The sequence below is a fragment of the Setaria viridis genome, chromosome 7, assembly GCF_005286985.2.
Source record: "Setaria viridis chromosome 7, Setaria_viridis_v4.0, whole genome shotgun sequence".
Classification (NCBI taxonomy): domain Eukaryota; kingdom Viridiplantae; phylum Streptophyta; class Magnoliopsida; order Poales; family Poaceae; genus Setaria; species Setaria viridis.
Genome location: NC_048269.2, coordinates 30739451 through 30756599, shown reverse-complemented (window position 1 = coordinate 30756599; position 17149 = coordinate 30739451). Strand labels below are relative to the sequence as shown.

General features: G+C 47.3%; 2 protein-coding genes across 5 annotated transcripts; one reads left to right on the top strand and one right to left on the bottom strand.

Annotated features, from left to right (window-relative positions):
• Positions 1 to 6022: 6022 nt before the first annotated feature.
• Positions 6023 to 7287, top strand: LOC117865091 (WUSCHEL-related homeobox 4). Its single transcript, XM_034749173.2, has 3 exons — positions 6023 to 6319; positions 6441 to 6710; positions 6846 to 7287. The coding sequence occupies exons 1-3, from the start codon at positions 6098 to 6100 to the stop codon at positions 7038 to 7040; spliced, it is 687 nt and encodes a 228-aa protein (XP_034605064.1). The 5' UTR covers positions 6023 to 6097; the 3' UTR covers positions 7041 to 7287.
• A 2061-nt stretch (positions 7288 to 9348) lies between these two features.
• On the bottom strand, positions 9349 to 15509 carry LOC117863977 (filament-like plant protein 7). Of its 4 annotated transcripts, none has more exons than XM_072294941.1 (6): positions 15314 to 15509; positions 12839 to 12931; positions 12623 to 12755; positions 10552 to 12508; positions 10414 to 10474; positions 9349 to 10140 (listed from the first exon to the last, which is right to left on the bottom strand). In XM_072294941.1, the coding sequence occupies exons 2-6, from the start codon at positions 12890 to 12892 to the stop codon at positions 9616 to 9618; spliced, it is 2730 nt and encodes a 909-aa protein (XP_072151042.1). In that variant the 5' UTR covers positions 12893 to 12931; positions 15314 to 15509; the 3' UTR covers positions 9349 to 9615. The 4 variants fall into 4 exon arrangements, with proteins under 4 accessions (XP_072151042.1, XP_034603820.1, XP_034603822.1 ...); XM_034747929.2 differs by lacking the exon at positions 15314 to 15509 and adding an exon at positions 14403 to 14561; XM_034747931.2 differs by lacking the exon at positions 15314 to 15509 and adding an exon at positions 14403 to 14561 and having other exon boundaries at positions 9349 to 10137.
• Positions 15510 to 17149: the final 1640 nt, after the last annotated feature.

Genomic DNA, 17149 nt, shown 5'->3' with positions numbered 1-17149 from the left:
TTTAGGGACGATCTCATGGGGAGCCAGCTCGAGGCCACGAAACTGCTCGGCGAGGAGCTGGTCAAGGCAGCGAACAAGTTCCGCAGCCAGAACCACTTCAAGCTGTGCAACGCGAGGAAGTACTGCGCGGACACCTACAATCAGGAGACACCTCTCGACATCGACATAAACTAGAGGAGTAGGGGCTGTTCTGTTGAGGGGGTGGGGGATTACATGCTTGGTAAGGGTTGTGGTCTTAGACCTGTCGATACTTCGCTTAGAAAGGGTTGTGTTGGGTTGAGAATAGTTACCATAATGATGTAGAGAGGTGTTTTTGTCTGTCAATACTTCTAGAAGATAACAAAAGGTAATGCAGGGAGAGGATGTTCCCAGGTGTCAAACGTGTCCTACTGTGGTCAAATGATGTCCCCATAGATGTTAATGCAACAGTGGAATTGAATTTGTGCCTGATCTTCTGTGAAATCATAATCTGGTGAATTGACTTACCTCTTTTCCCCTTGGTTCTGCATCTGATTTCTCTGCGATTGCATGCACTGTTGATCTCCTCCCTGCATGATTTGAATTTGGTTTGTGAACCCCCTTCTCAGAGGATTGTTTCAGTACTGCTGCGGAGACTTCAAAATTAATTAATACTAACCCTCCGCAGGTATATCTGAATCTTGCTCCTTGTTTTGTGTTTGGTTTCTCAATAGCCTCACCTGCCTGCTGATATTGCCCTCTGTTTTAGATTCGAATGGAAATTCTGATGTCTGAAGATTCTGTTGCTCTTCCAGTTCCATTGCTTCTGCACCTGCTGTTACTGCATTTGTTTTAGATTTGACATACTGTGCTGTTCTTCTCTTCCACTGAATGCACGCCAATATACATGCCTTGTTGGTCAGTATTGTATTCTGTGCTAGAATCGCTGCTGCAGTGCTGCCTGCTGGTCATCTCCACGTTTCATGCCTTGTTTTAGGCATGAAAGAAATCATTTCTCTTAAGCTGTGGCCTGTTAGTGTAGCGAACTTACATGGTGTTTATTGCGGCGACATTCAGGGCTACAAATTTGCATCCACAATAGCTAAATGAAGTGAGATTTTGTGCTATTCCATGAATCGAGTAGAAATATACACCTAGATGCCATGTTTTACAGAATCTTATGCCTTCACTCTCACTGGACCATTGTTATGATGTAACAGTAGTCATGCCCTGGAATATACCCGTTTGCTTCCACTGACTTAGCACCTGTCACATCGAATGTTTAGATACTAATTAGGAGTATTAAACGTAGACTATTTACAAAACCCATTACATAAGTGGAGGCTAAACGACGATACGAATCTATTAAGCCTAATTAGTCCATAATTTGACAATGTGTTGCTACAGTAAACATTTGCTAATGATGGATTAATTAGGCTTAATAGATTCGTCTTGTTGTTTAGCCTCCACTTATGTAATGGGTTTTGTAAATAGTCTACGTTTAATACACCTATGGCAGCTGACAAGTTCCTCAATCTGAAGTACTTACAGATTTATCAGTTACATTTCCACCACAAGCATATCCTGATAGAATCAACTTTGACAAATCTGCTTATTGTCCTGAGTGCTGATGTATCACAGGCACATCAGGCTATTGGGTTTCTGAATACAGTGAAATTTCTTGTTCGCTGCCTCTACAGTATACCAGTTGGTATTTACTTCGTTGCACATGTTGGAGCTATCTCGAAGCTGGCCTGATCGCGCAACTCTCCACTTTCAGAATGAATCCACAATTGAACATCTGAAACGACTCAGGATAAGAGTGTTGCAACAAAAAGCTGTCATGCCCGTGCGACATATTTGTGGGTTCAGATACTTAAACCAACCATTGTGCTTCTTTGCATCTCCAACAATATGCATGTTTCTGGTAGTATGTCCAACCATTATCGTTGCTCAAACTTTTCCTGGATTGGCAGTTAGAATCTCTTTGATAGGGAAGGTTTCCTGCTTGGCTATGAATAGCTTTATGTCCGTACCAACTTTGAGACATCTGGCACGTTCGCGTGTATCACGTATTCTTTTTCTGAACACTATGAGATCAAATTTGTGCTGCCAAAAAACTGCCGATATTTCTTTTGCTCCACAAGCTGAGATTGGCCTGAACCTGGCATGATTGTGTAGTTGTGCGGTACTCCTCCATGCCTATGTAGATCAGAAAGTAGAGATTCTTCACCTGGCTGTGAACATAGCATTCCTCTGTCAGACTGCATAGCGTAGCATTCCTATGTCAGAGTGCATAGCTTCTTTTTTTTTCGAGGATACATAGGAGAGCTGTGTATCTTTGTATTAAGAGTTACAACGCGGGCCGACTGGGCACAATCACACGGATCAACTTATCTAAATGTTGTACTTAGAGAAAACACACAACAACCACCAGGAAAGGATGAAAAGAGAAATTAAGTAGCTAGCAGGCCTACTGCCGCCGGCCAGCCAAGAAGAGACAAATGCTTGGCGCCAGCGTTGCACCACAACTGAGCCTGCTCATGGATCTCGCTGACCAGCTGCCCATATAGCTTGGCCGGCCAGTCAGAGTGCATAGCGATCTCCAGAAAGCTTCTGCAAGAATGTATCAGAACAGGATTCCAAGCCTATGCTCAAGTGGTACACCAATGGACGGCATGATCTGAAATTCTGAATGCCACCACACAAAGCAAGCATTTGACAAAAGAACACCTCAAGTCTCGGTTTCTGAAGAAACAATCACTGTAAGCATCTTCACTGCTTCAACTTGCCCTGCATTTTCTTTCATCTGCACTCGTTTTTGTAACACAGTTATGCTTCTGCAAAATGAATATAATCCTATGAACATTATCTGACTCTACTGCAGGGAGGAGAGAAGATGGAAAGGAAGAGAATCCCAGCTGCTGCTCTGTACTGCATGATCATTTATATCTACATCTGCTGCTCTGAATGAGTATCTGCCATTTATCAAAATTGCAGCGCATTCAGTAAACATTGAACATTGATTTGGTAACATGAATCTTCTTTCAGCGAGAATCATTTTCAGTCCACATATTTCAGAAGTATGGACACCGATGTTTGATGGTGCATTTTGGAACAGAGACATAGGAGTAATCTAGTTCCTAAGCAGGTCCTTTACTTCAGCAGGGGACCCTTGTGGCATAATGTTATCTGCCGCTTCATGTTATGTTGAAGATAGACTTCTCCCATGTCAGATGCATATTTGGTTCATGTTTCCAGTTAGTAGAATCTTGTTTTGTGAATCTGTTGTCATCCACCGCACACGTAACTGTAAAAAAGATGAGCCTGCGATGTCAATGTACATATGCATTAAAAACATCCACATATAGCCTTACAGGCAACCCACTTCCAAACATAAGCATGACGCAAATTAAACTGGAGTAGCATTCATTTCCTTTCCCATGCAGCACATCACTTTTTGCCATTCCGAGCAGCATGCCTTGCCTGTAAACAACACAGGCCATCGACGACAGTGATAGCATTTTCTTCGCAGGGTACAAAAAGTACATAAACAAACGGCAACAATGAAAATCACACGCAAACAAAAAGGGAAAAGTCGAACCGTGCTCCGTGCGTGCGTGAATTTTTGTTGGCGGGCCGCCCCCTGGATCAAAACCAGTCGTCTTGAATTGGTCTCCCCTCTTGGATCATCGGCTGCAAATCGCCATCAAATGATCAGGAGACGAGGGAGCCAAGCTGCACGTTAGCCTTGGAGGGAGCCGAGCTGAATCGCTGAGAGCCTTTCCCACGCGTCGGCCATCTGGTGTGGAAGAAACTTTGGGGACCGTCCCCACTGAATTTTCTTCCTGCTGCTGGGCATTGGTTGAGACGGTGGCTGCTAGCGAGCGATTATATTGATGGAGGAGATCATGTCGCCGTAGAGATTGAGAGTGGCATTCGGATGGAAGGAGGGGATGCAGAGAAGACAGAAGAGCACGCTTTGCTCGCACGCACGTCATCCCCACCACGGCGCGTCCCCTCTCCACTCGCGCGGCACGCCGCAGACCACACACCGTACGTCTTGCACGTCAGCCCGCCGGCTTGACGCTGCTGCTCGCTCGTTTTAGCTTTTCCCTTTTCCGGGCTTTTGGCATTTCACCGCTTTATCGGGATTGCCACGATCTCTTTTCACTTAATCCCACGCCGTATGCACACAGATAGCAGGCGTACATCCATACACATACGCATGCATGCGTTAATAATCCCCATGCATGCCTGGCTCACTCACTCCCTGGCCTAATTTCACCGGAAAGTCAGTCAGGGGGCCTCTTCCTCTTTGTTATACCATGATTACTGGGGAGTAAAAGCCCGACCGATTTGACGGCCCCCCGACACTGCATGCTGTATCGGTGTGCCATTGCGTGTGTGACACTCGCTGCAGGCGTTGCTTGCTGGTAGTACAACAACAAAGCAGCTAGCTTACCCCGACTGATCGATCTCGCTCCGATGCCAGGACCAGCTAGCCCATGCACGCATGCAGATGCAAGATCGATCAACTACTAGTTGTGATTGCACTGAGATCGACCTGTAAAATTATGCTACTGTATTTCGCATGGAACTACGGAAGAAGCAAAGCAAAGCATGCATGCGCCTCGTTTTCCTGGGTGTACCCGGCCGGCAACTTTCTCCCGAGAATGATGTGCGTGACAGCGATGTGTCATTAGCTAGGAATGGGCTTCTTCTTCTCCCTCACCACCTGCATGTTGCTTCTTGATTCAGCCTCGTTTAATGATCAGGAAAGCGATCGAGGCTAGCTGTTCATGTGCAGTATCCTGTTCCAGGTTCAACGGCGGGTGGCGGCGCTAACTCCGAGGTCAACCTCACCACCCATCATGCTGGTTCTTGCTTTCCTCTGCATATCAATGCCTTTTCCAATCATAGATTAGCATGCATGTTGCAGCTTCACTGATGGCGGCCTGGGCTGATATGGAGACGGGGGTTTTAGATGGTGATGGTCTACTCTTGGTAGGCTTCTATGGGTAGCTACACGTACTACGCATAGGCATGGCAGAAACCAATCTTACAGATGGTGGAGAAGGAATGAAGGATACGCGTCTCTTTTTGCTGGCCTTTATTTGGTTTATGATGATGTGCAACAATAATCATGCAGATGTATATACATATACAACCTCAAACTTACAAATTACTACTCGATCAACTGCATGACAAGCAGTTGATAAACATCCAGAACAGGGCATTACAAGGTGCGTATATACATATACACGCGTACGGTTAATGAACTCCGATCGTGCAGATGCTTAATTGTCAGATGAAGATATATACACGCATAAGGTTAGTAATTGACTAATTGTCAGGTGAAAATTAACTGGTAGAAGGTTGCTAAGTTACTTGGTCGTTCCTTCAAAATTTACAAAATATATCTACTGCATGAATAGCTCACAATCAAGCAGTTAAGCACACTGATCAGGGCATCACAATAAGTACATATACATGCATAAAGATTACTGAACTCCGATCTGGTAGCATGGAACTTTCTAGCTGTGCTCTGATCAGCAGTGAAATGTCCATTTTAATTAGTTTTGAGGGAGAGAGAAAAACTATCGCTCGATCTAATAATAACACTGCAAATTAAACAATCTAGGTGAAGGTTTACTGATCTAGCTAGGATAGATTCAAACTACCTTTAACAGCATGCAAACGTACAGAGAAGTAGAATCGACATTCTCCCTCATATATTCCTTGTCAATCGCCATGAATTTCGACAAGAAAGGTGAAAAGAAAGAGAGCTCCATGCGAGAATTTTTACCTTTTCACCTTTATTACTGCGCCTGCTTTTCGTGGCTCCCTGATGATGATTGCGATTCACCAATGCTGACGCCCTCCCTCCAGCAATCTCCACATTCCCTGTCGCCCCACATGAGAGCACGCCTTTCGACTGTTACCTCGATCTCGCGCACAAACACACTCAAAACCCTCGCCGCCCTTTACCTATCGATCGCCTCCGGTCTCCCCATATATAAACACACGCAAGGACGCTGGGACTCTTTCTCACCTAGCCCTAGCTCCCCAACTTTCCATTTACATATACTCCGTCTACATCCACACACAAGTTTTGAAAACTGCAAAGTTTATAAACATGAGGCTTCACCATTTCCATGTGGCTTACTTGGACAAAGCGGCCTCGCCGTCGTCGTCTCCACCATCCATCTCCCAGTCTCTCAGCTCATCTGCCATCCCCTTGGCCCTGCAATGCTTGCGCCCACTTGCGCCGAAGATCTCGTTCCCTGAGGCGAGGAAGATGGTCGTCCTTCCCGAGTTTTCCCGCGTCAGAAATGCTTCGAGGCTGCTCAACTGCACGGTTAGAAACCAAATAAACACTCGTTATTACTTATTTGTACTAGCAGTAGTAACAAGGTACGTAGGTGGTCGCTGACTTGATGACGACCTAACTGATGATCTTTGTACTGTGCAAGCTGCAGGTGCAAGTGCCGACGGGTGGCACGACACGATGGAACCCGTCGCCAGATCAGATAAAGGTGCTGGAGATGCTGTACCGCGGCGGGATGCGCACGCCCAACTCGTTCCAGATCGAGCAGATCACGGAGGAGCTCGGCAAGTATGGCCGGATCGAGGGCAAGAACGTGTTCTACTGGTTCCAGAACCACAAGGCCCGCGAGCGGCAGAAGCAGAAGCGCGCAGCTCTCCTCACCCTCAGCACCACTTCATCTCTACCATCACCTGAAACCAAAGTAATGATCAATGGCAGCCATACATGAATATATGCACATATAGATGCAGTGAACAGTATCCTTCCACTTCCACACATGAATGTCAGAATGTGCTTGATGAGTTACTTATTGATCTCCATGATCGTATATCCGCAGGTTGGAGTAGGGAAGGAGGAGGAAGCATCATGTGAAGATGCATCCAGCCGCAAGCGGAGGTGCAGGACCTGGGGTGACGACGTCCATGGCGATGCCGCGCCGGCGACGGAGGTAGTAGCCGACTGCACGGACGATGTGACCCTGGAGCTCTTCCCGTTGCGTCCTGATCAGGGGAAATCAAAGCTAATTAACTAACAGGCCTCGCGTATGTGCAAGCAAGCTCGATCGATGTGTCTTCTTGCAAGATGCATGAATGGTCTCCTGGATTGGTTTAGTCGTCGTGAAAACTCTAGTCGTCGCATCCACGTGTGCTTTGTATTCTAGTATGGACATGCTTGGATTGCTTAAACCTGCGTATCCTTTGTTGTCACCGTGAGTGGTCAAAAGTTACCAGTTACCCAATACTTAATTTGGTCAGGCTACTGCATGTTTGAGATCACAATGAGACAAAGGCAAGGTAGCTATATACGGCTTGTAGTATACTCTGACAATCCAATTGACTGCTACCATGCCAGCTAAAACAAAATCACTACTAGAGCTTTGGTTGGCGCAGCAACAGCATCATAGTACAGAAGACACTAGTCCACGATATTAGGGTTTCACTATGATTGTTAAGCTGCATCAAGCTAAGTATATATGAACGCGTGGAAGAAAGTGCATGTAATCCGCCCGCGTGTTGCATAAAGAGGCGCACAATGACACAGAGCACCCCATTTAGCAGGGTTTGTAGACCCTACATTGTAGCGTTCACACGATAAGCATGTCGGGTAAGGCCAGAGTTGAGTTGATAAGCGCTATCATGCATGACAAGCACTTTGTCAAGAGAACAGAAAAACAAACACTACGAACTTGCATGACACTAACACTACTCATTTAATTGACCATACAAAAAAAAATAAACAAGGTGTGTATGTAAATGCATTGCTTACACGACACTTATAAGGCCATGCAAGAAAGTTTCAGGCGAGACTGATCGATCCTTTCCGCGCTGCAAATGATTTCTGTATAAGCTTGTAGGCGACGCAAGTTCAGGCTTTATGAGGCAATTATACCCAGGCCTGACGGAGGCCTTCCGCTCCAGCTTTATACATTCTTCCTCGGCTCCGCTTTAAACATGTACCGATGACATCATGGTGATAATTGCATATGAAACATGCTCTCTGACGCCAATCATACTGACTTGGTCGGGGGCTTCGTACGCCGTGCAGTGTATCTGAAACACAGCATGAGCCTGTACGAGTACGAATAGCAGCAGCGAGAGAAATGACCAGAGCTGGAGCTGCTGCGTACGCCCCATGCCTTTGCGAGGAATGTAAAAGCGGTAAAGGTGTGTGTGTGTGTGTTGAGCCAAGGCGTACACTGCGCCGTACGTAGTATCTCTCTGCCGTGCAGGTCACGTGAATGAAGAACAGAATACGCGGACAAGAGCAGATAATCCCGGCCGATCGTGAAAGTATGGAACGCCCCGTCGTGGCATGCAGAACTTGTTTCCAGGCCGACGAGCGGAAAGGGTGTGGGGAAACCGTTGGGAGACACGGCGTCAGGGGGCATCAGGCTGGGCCAGGCCATCGCACGCTGAAAAAAAGACGATCAGCTGATCGAACCCAAGTAAAGTCCCAGCAGGCAGGCGCGGCATGGCATGGCGTCACTGGCCGGGGCCCGTACGTTTCCAACCGCCGGGGGAGCCCACGCACGCCCCGGCCCCCGGCCAGCAACCGGCGGACCCGCGGCGCAGCGGGCGGCCGGGGAGAGGAGGAGGCGAGGAGGGGTCGAGGGGACGGGACGGCGCGGGCGCGAGCTGAGATGAAGGAAGAAGAGGGGCGCGTGCATGCGATGCGAACGGGGTGCGCTTATGTCGCTCTTTACCGAGACTACCCCGCAGTCAGTCGCGGCCTTTTGCAAAGGCGCGCACGGACTCGACGTGCGCTTGGAAAACGACGCGCGCAGGCGCAGGCGCAGGCGCAAGCGGCAGCGGCACAGGCGGGGGCCGGGGAGGTGGCCGCTGGCCGGCCGCGCGCGGCACTGCGGCGGCTTGCGCTGGTGGTGCCGTGGTAACCCGTGCCCGTCTCGTTGGGTGCCGCTGCCGACCATGGGCCACCGCGCAGGAGGCTGCTCCGCTTCAGCTCGGCCGGGGGGCATCGGGCCACGGGCGTTCGCTTTTACTACAGGGAATGTAGAGGCCTGTGTTCTAACAGGCGAAATGCTAGTATGTCCCTGCTTTTGTTCGCCTGCTTCTGACAGCAAAGCAGACGTCCTAACTACAATACTAAGGTTACAATTTGGTTTGAAATGATGTAGCAATGCCAAGTTGTATTCTCTGGGAGCGTCAGGGTGCTCCACCATAGTATTCGACCCAAACTACAAACTGTGACAGTAAGGTTCTTTTATCACAGAGTAAGTTCACTGCATTGTATATGAGCAAGTTCGGAAACAAAATCTCAATCAGGCATCTGTTGTCTTTCAGAACAAGGTTCTTTTATCACAGAGGAAGCACACAAACACATGCAGATAAACCACTAGCCATTATCAAAGTTCAACGCAGGTACAACAACCTTCCCAGAACACACAAGCAGGTAAACCGCCTTCAGGGTCACGATGAGTAGCACTACGTCACATACCATACTAATCCATACAGCCTATACACAACACAGTGCACCTTTATTACTAACCTCACCTGAACACGGCTCCGATCCACACACAAACGCACACACTTAATTTACACCTGAAACAAAGACTCGCCATGTCCGAGGCTCCCATCCTTCTCTGTCAGCTAAGAACTCAGCACCACCTGTGGCTTGGCCATGGCATTGGCCTCCTTCCTCCTCCCCGTCATTATCCTCTTCAGCAAGCTGCCGTTCCCCTTCTGCTTCCTCGGGACAACGGCAAGTGTTACCACCTTCACATCAGCTTCGCCCTTGCAGGTTCCGTTCACCCTGCAAGCCTGTTTTACGGGTTGTGCCACTGGCATAGGGTGCGAGGAACTGCATGCTGCGGCGGAACCATCATCTCCCTCGTCGGCAGAGAGGTTTCTTTCAGTTGAAGCCCTTGGTTCAGTGCAGATGATCTCCTTGGTTTTCGGGGAGCTTGGGACATAGAATCCGCCATCCTCCATAGATAGCATCTCGCTTAGTGATTGCGATCGGGGTTTTCGCTCTGACCGAGCTGCGGTCTGGAGCACCTGGTCGAAGAGGATCGCGTCCTTTGGAGATGCCAGCGCCTTCAGCTGTTTTCCCAGGTTTAGGATTGTCTCCCTGCACTCAATCAACTTCTCTGATGCTGTTGAGATCTCCAGCTGCTGTGACCCAAAGGATTTAAGGTTCAGTTAGTAATTTGGGCAGAGAAAACGTGCATTGGTTTAAGGTTCAGTTACTCATTTAAACAAAGAAAAGCAGCTTTCCTGGTGGAAAAAGAAAATGTAGATTATACTGCTCAGTTTTACAGCTGAACCAATTTGAAAATATAGAATGTGCTTCATCACAGTACAGAAACTTGATTGAAAATATACAAATCCAATGTCCATTTCTTTCTGGGAAATGATAAGGACAAGAAAGATCGATAAAGATCTCACCATCTGCAGATGTTTCTCTTCATTGTCAGCAACATTTTTTGAGCCTTCTTTAGCAGAGCAACTGCAAGCAAATAACTTTTGTTAGACAAAACACTGAATATTATCAACCATGGAAGGACAAGGATGAAAAAGAAATACCACTCAAGTTGATGCTTGGATTCAGGACAACTAATCCCCTCTTGTTTGCCCTTATTCAGTCCAGACGTGAAGATGGATTCACGTGTGCTACATTCATTCATTGTCAATTTACCATCAACATGTGCTGTTATTTTTCCAGATTCCTTCAACTCATTAAGTTCTGCCCGCAAATGTGAAGCCTTTTCTTCTATCCCCTGAAATTTAGAGACTGCCACTTCATTACTTGTCTTCTGTGTGCTAACATCATCTTTAGATCCCATATTTATACAGCCTGAGTCAGACAATATAGATGTCTGAGCATTCTCCGCCGTTCTAGGTTCATCTGATGTATGGATTCCTGTGTGCCCAGTTACCGCAACAATTTCAAGTCCATCACTGTTGTTTAATTCCAAATGCTTCATGATAGCTTCCTTCATGTCTGATACATCTCGAAGTGAGAAGCAGTGGTTGATTATCCAATCCAATGTGAGTTGGAGGTCATGAACAAAGCTTTCAACATCAGTACTCCCATACAGAAGCTCGTTGCACACGAAGACAAAGTTTTGCAGTACAGAAGTAAGTTCTGATATATTCCACAAGAAAGCACGGGCAACATAGCCTGATAGCATTTCTTGGCCATTATTCTCTTCTCCGCCAGATAGCACAACTGTCTTACTACAGTCCTTTGATGATTTCTGGATAACTCCCTCAATAAGTTCAATTAACTTCAGGACAGCCTTCTCAATCTTAGGTTGGTGAATTTGGTCAGTTGTTCCAGCAGAGACATCAACTGGAACTAGCTCTTTTCCAGATGACTCTGTGACCTCTTTCTTTGAAACATATGGTTCCAGAGGTTTATCATTACATCCCGACGCTAACTTTTCTATTTCTGCAAAGTCATCCATGAAACTCATGTCTGATAGTGCTGTGCTCTTACTAGAATGTGCTGTGGGCTTCCCCTTCTTGAAGTGTTCCAGTTCAGACAACAAGGCTGATGCCCATGAGCCTGAACAGCTAACATTATCTTCATTGCAGCCATTCTCAGAGATAGATGAAAGAGGGTTTTCCACCACTGTAGGGCTACCTTTAACCAATTCAGCACCAGCCCGGCCTCTTGATAACTCTTCAAGCTGGGCTTCAACTTGGGAAAGTTTGGAAGTTGTGCGGGCAAGCATAGTCCGAGAAAACTGAAGTTCACCATCCTTTCTAGAAAGAGATTCCTTTATGGCCTTATTTTCATCTTCAATTGCATGTAGCCTTGCAAGCAACGGCGAATTTCCATGCAATGCATCATGAGAGTTCTGTACCGAAACACATGAGTTCTGTGATGCCGCTGAATTTAACTTTCTCATCCTTGTGGTCGTTGTATCACTGCCCACTGTTTCAACTTCACTTCTCATTTTTGCAATGGCAGCAGGACCTGGTAATCGTTTGCGTACCATTGAACGCAGTCTCTGGCATTCTGATTCAAGTTTGGTTATCTTCTTTACATTCTCAAGATGCTGTTTGTGTGCAGCATCAGCAGATTTGAGACTAAATTTCCTCTCTTCGCTTCGAATCTCAAGTTGCTTCTGCAGCATGCAAACCTCATATCTAAGTGAAGAATTTGTTCTTTCGGCTGACTCTAGCTTCCTTGCAAGGTCCTTGAGGTTTGATTCTGTTAGTCCCTTCGATTCAATTAGCTCTGAGATCATGTTCTCTTTAACACTGACAATTTCAGAAAGTTTGTCATTCTCGGCATCTAAGTTAGCAATTATGTTTATTTTTTCCACTAAACTTTCTTCCAGCTTCTGAACTTTGTCTTGTTCACATGAAATCATTTGAGCTGTTTCCTTTATTAACGAGTCCCTCTCTACCATTGCAACATTTAAAGCCTCGTCAAGTTGGCAAATCCTTTGCTCAATTGCAGTTTTATCATCCAGTGTATCATCAAGTTGTGTCTTGAGAAGTAGTGCCTCAGCCTCCGCTTTTTCCCAACCTAGTGTTCGTTAGCAATACAAACAATGTAAAAAAAAGAATTTCCAGCAAATAGCACATATCCTATGATACAAGAAAATGTGAGGCAATAATAGTCAAATGAGTACATTAATACCTAATATGGCTTCTTCAGCTACTTTTGCCTGTTTGGCTAAAATAGCATCCTTCTCAACACACTCAGAATGAGCAAATGAAAGTTGTTCATTTAAATCTTGCAAGGATTTCTCTAACAATAGAACCTTCTCCTTCTGCATGGAAAAAATGAAGTTTCAGATAAAAAATCTGAAATTTTTATATAAACTCCTTAATTTAAAAAGTACAGATGATGTACCTCCAGCTCCCTCTCTGATGATTTCTTTCTCCAAAGCCATGCCTTATGATCCATCAATGAAAGCTTAATTTCGATCAGTATTCAACAATGTTCCTGGGCATAAAAAGACAGATGAAAAAATGTTTAAGGGTGGATACAGGAAGAATATCTGCTAGGGCTTCCAGTGGCAAGATAAATACCACATGATACATATCAACTTCAACTATCATCAAGTCATCTTTGTACATTCAATTGTAGAAACTGTATCTCTTCAGTGTAAAAGGGGACTGCATATCTGATGTTGTTTAATCTATTGTACATAATATCCTTCATCCATATTACATATTTGATTCCATCACTGTTTTGCATTTTGTTAAGAAACAACCTTGGAAGACAACTTATCCATTACCTTTACTAGTTAGATGATCATCGTTCTCATTACCTAAACCACGTGTCATAGTTAACAGTTTCTTTACAACTGGAATATGATTTTTTTTCCATTACAGAAAGTGATGCTCACTAAAACAGAAACAAAAGGATGAGGTTACTTCAGCTCCACCCTTAGTACACACCACTCACAGCAAAAGACTAGTTGTTTAAGGAATATGGCAGAGTTTCCTGAAATAGTGTTTGTTAGTACAAATTCAGCCAGCAATTCAGGTTCTGCATGAACTCCACAAGTGATCGATTTCTGGCATTTAGCTTACCATAAAAAGTGAGGCCAACCCAACGAATAAAGCTTCCTATACTGGTAGGTACATGAAAACATTTATGTGACACGAGTACGTTGTCCAGAAAGTCAAAAGAGCTGAAGGTACTGTAAACACTAGCATATAATAAAGAGATGCTTCTCCTAAAGTGTGAATAAATTTGGTTCCAAACAAAATTGCAGCTGTAATGCAGTAAGAATCGCACCAAACGCTACTACTCTTTGTAGCAGCCTAATACAAATCTTAAAAGTCTATGCAGTGGACAGTGGAGCACAAAACAAAGCGGTCAAGTTGATTAAAGGTTGGGGCCAACATGTCACTATCTGACTCTAGCGCTGCTTGTGAATTGGCTGCACCAATGTTTCAGGCAAAGAACTAAACTACCCGCAAGAGGAGAGGGAGAAGAGGAAAGAACGGAAGGAAGAGGAAGCCCAAGCAAGAAATGGAAAAAAGTTCTACGCACTGGACAGTGGACATATTATCCACGAAAGAGCATTCTCTATTTCAAATCAGCAGAAGAACAATGGTACGACCGTACAACACAATCTCGCCCAAAATTAAGCAAGAATACAAAGCCACCCGTAAGGGTCAATCGTTAAGCAGTACTACTACGATAACGGGGTCTTTGGCATGCATGCAAGTGCAATGAAGCAATTAAGCCAAAAACATCACCATCTGAAAACCCCCATTCCCCTGAGTTCTCCATCAGGCAACCGATTTCCCCCATCATTTTCACAACCACCAAACAAGGAACATGGAGTGCGTGCTCACTCACCGCACTCGACGCACACCGACAAGATCCAAAGGACAAGAGTAGCATAGAAGGAAGGAAGAAAGATTCAAAGAAGGCAGCTTAGATGAAGTGGTGAACTGACCTCGAGTGACAGTGAGTAGTGGAGTGGCTCTGCCGCAGCTCACCAACAATGAGCTGCCGCTGAGTCACTCACTGTGCGCCTGTGACAGCATCCTATGGAGGAGAAGGGGAGATGAGGACAAGGACACAAAGGTGGATGGTAGGGAGAAAACGGAAAAGGTGAGGCGGGTATAAGAACAAAGCTCTCCGTGTGGGAGCTACCTGGCAAATAAAGGTGTCCTTGTAGGCCCTTGAAATGACACAAGTACAGCAAAGCTGAAACTGATCTTAGCATCACCATGGGCAAAAGCTTCGGTTTTGGGTCACTGCCGCAAGGGTCCCGGGCCCAAAGGCAGCCTCCATTGCACAGGTTAATCACAGTTTTGCAAAGCCGGTGATGAGCCAGCCGAGTGGTTAGATTAGCATGACACGGTCTAGATTTTCATAATTGAGGAGCTTTAAAGTGTCGGCGGTGCCGCCGGTGGACAGGAGAGTTGCGTGCAACAGCATTTGGTTCTCCAATAAATTGGGTGCCTTTGTTCGTTCCTCTTAAATTCTGCATTCGTCTGCTCCAGGTGTCGTAGCCTATCTGATTGTTGTGTTGATTATTGCGAGGGATGCAGCTACAGACCCTGACCATACAGTATTTTTCTGTCAAGAGAATTCGTTTGAGAGATCAGAGTAAAGTATACTTTACGCTGTTGCGCACAGTGCACAGACGGTTCAACAACCTAGAATCAAATGAACTTAAATGGCATGTGACTGGAAAAAAAAAACATGCAGACTCCACTGGAAGATGCAGATAATGTCAGTCACTGTGTTGGGGTATGCCAAAAGGTTGGTAGCTCAGCGAAAGCGAAACCCCAATATGGCAGTGTCCTTATCCATTCGAACCTAGAATGTCATGCCAAATTTAGTACGCGCATTACTAACCTGTGATCGAACTTGTACGCGAGTAGATGGACCAGAACCATCACGCGAACCGGAACGCAGTGTAGTCGGATTGCAGCAGGTGCAAGAAATAAAGCGTCCACGCTCGCATTGGCGTCGGGGCGTCTGAATCCGGAGCAGTTGGTGAAGACGCGAACGAGGGGTACACAAGCAGCAGCGACAGCAGGCGCGCAGCGAGACGGAGCTGCGGAGTCATCGGCGCCGGCGCAGTGGACGCCATGGGGATTTCCACCACCACCCCCCCCCCCCCCCCCCCCCCCCCCCCCCAACCCCCGCGTAGAGGTGAGGCGAGCCGGCGCAGGATAGATGCGGCGGCCGGCGGCGGGCCTGGAGCTCTCGTTTTCTGGCTAGGTGAAACGAGAAGAAGTTAGCTCCCAGTTATAAAAGAAAAGGCCGTTACTTCAGCCCAGGCAGTCAAAATTCGGCCCACTATCAAAATTCGGCCACAAGATGCAGACAGACCTTCCAAGTTGGGCTGGGCTGTTTCTCCAATCCGCGCACATGGGTCCAGCCCAAGCGAACACCGGACCACGCCGGAGAAAGCCCGCTTTAATTTGTGGGCAAATCTTCTTACTCCGGCCGCGATCACGTGCGTCGTGAGACGTGACCGCTTGCGAGGAGTGCGGCGGGCTCGTGCTCGTCTGGATCCCGTGTGGCTTTGAATTTTTGATAAGCCCGATTGGTGAGGTCGTGAGGAGCCTCCTCATCATATGTGTGCGGGCCGCGTATCGTATGCGTCCGTGCCGTCATGCTCATGCCCGGCGACTATCGTTTACGTGCGGTGTTGCGAAAGGTTTGTGGGTCAAACCACTGCACGTGCACCATCTCTCATAACTAAACAGGCGTCGTCGTCGATCGTTTGGTTGCGAGTCAAGGCGTGGACACGGGCTTCGCGAGTTGTGCCTATACCACTGTACGGGATACGGGAGCCCAAAGCTAGTTGCTTGCCTCGACTTCTGCCATCACGGTCATGCCATCAGCACCCCAAGTCAGCGACCGCGTTACGCCGTACATCGTCGACGTCGCAGCTCGTGTATATCTCGCTCCACAGCCTCGGTCGCACACAAAGTCCGCAGACTGCATGCATTGCGTCGGTCAAAGTGCAAGCGTGCACGGAAACTCCTCGTGGTTACGATCTGTCCGTGTACAGGAATGCTCTCCGCACGGCGTCAGAGCGCCTGCTCCGGAGCAACCAGGGTCTCTCTCTCCCATGCACGCATGGCGTGTCGTTCGAAGAGCGTTCGGCGTTCCCTTGCCAAGAGCCAAGAGGGAGATTTATCTTTCACCCGAAGGGGCAAACACACAGACAAGTACTGGCCCGTCACGGCGCGCGTCGCACCGTCCAGATCGATCGCTTGCCACCGTCAAGGCCCAGGCCCCGGCCCCGTCTCCCTGCCGGCACGGGCCCTTGTGCTCATGGCACACATATACACTGGCGCTGTGGTGCATGCATGCACGCACGATTCAGACTGGTGGTAAACTCCAACTGTACGTCGATCGGCGTACGTTGCTTGCAGGAGCACTTCAACCACTGTTACTGCACGATATATAGACACTGACGCACGGCATGAGGTAGCAACTTGCAAGGGCCGGCAGTAAAAACATTCGGCCGACAAGATCCAACCGTGCATGCGCTGCGCGCACGTACAGTACAGGTAGCCCACGGCGCAGGCGTGTCCTCGACACCACCAATTCATCGCCTGCCGCCGGCCGCCTCTGCGCTCTGCTGGGGCCTTCCGGCCGGCTACGCCTACGCTACGAGCCTACGACGCCGCGTTAAAAAACAGTGGAGCAAAGCACAGCGGAGACGAGCGCGCG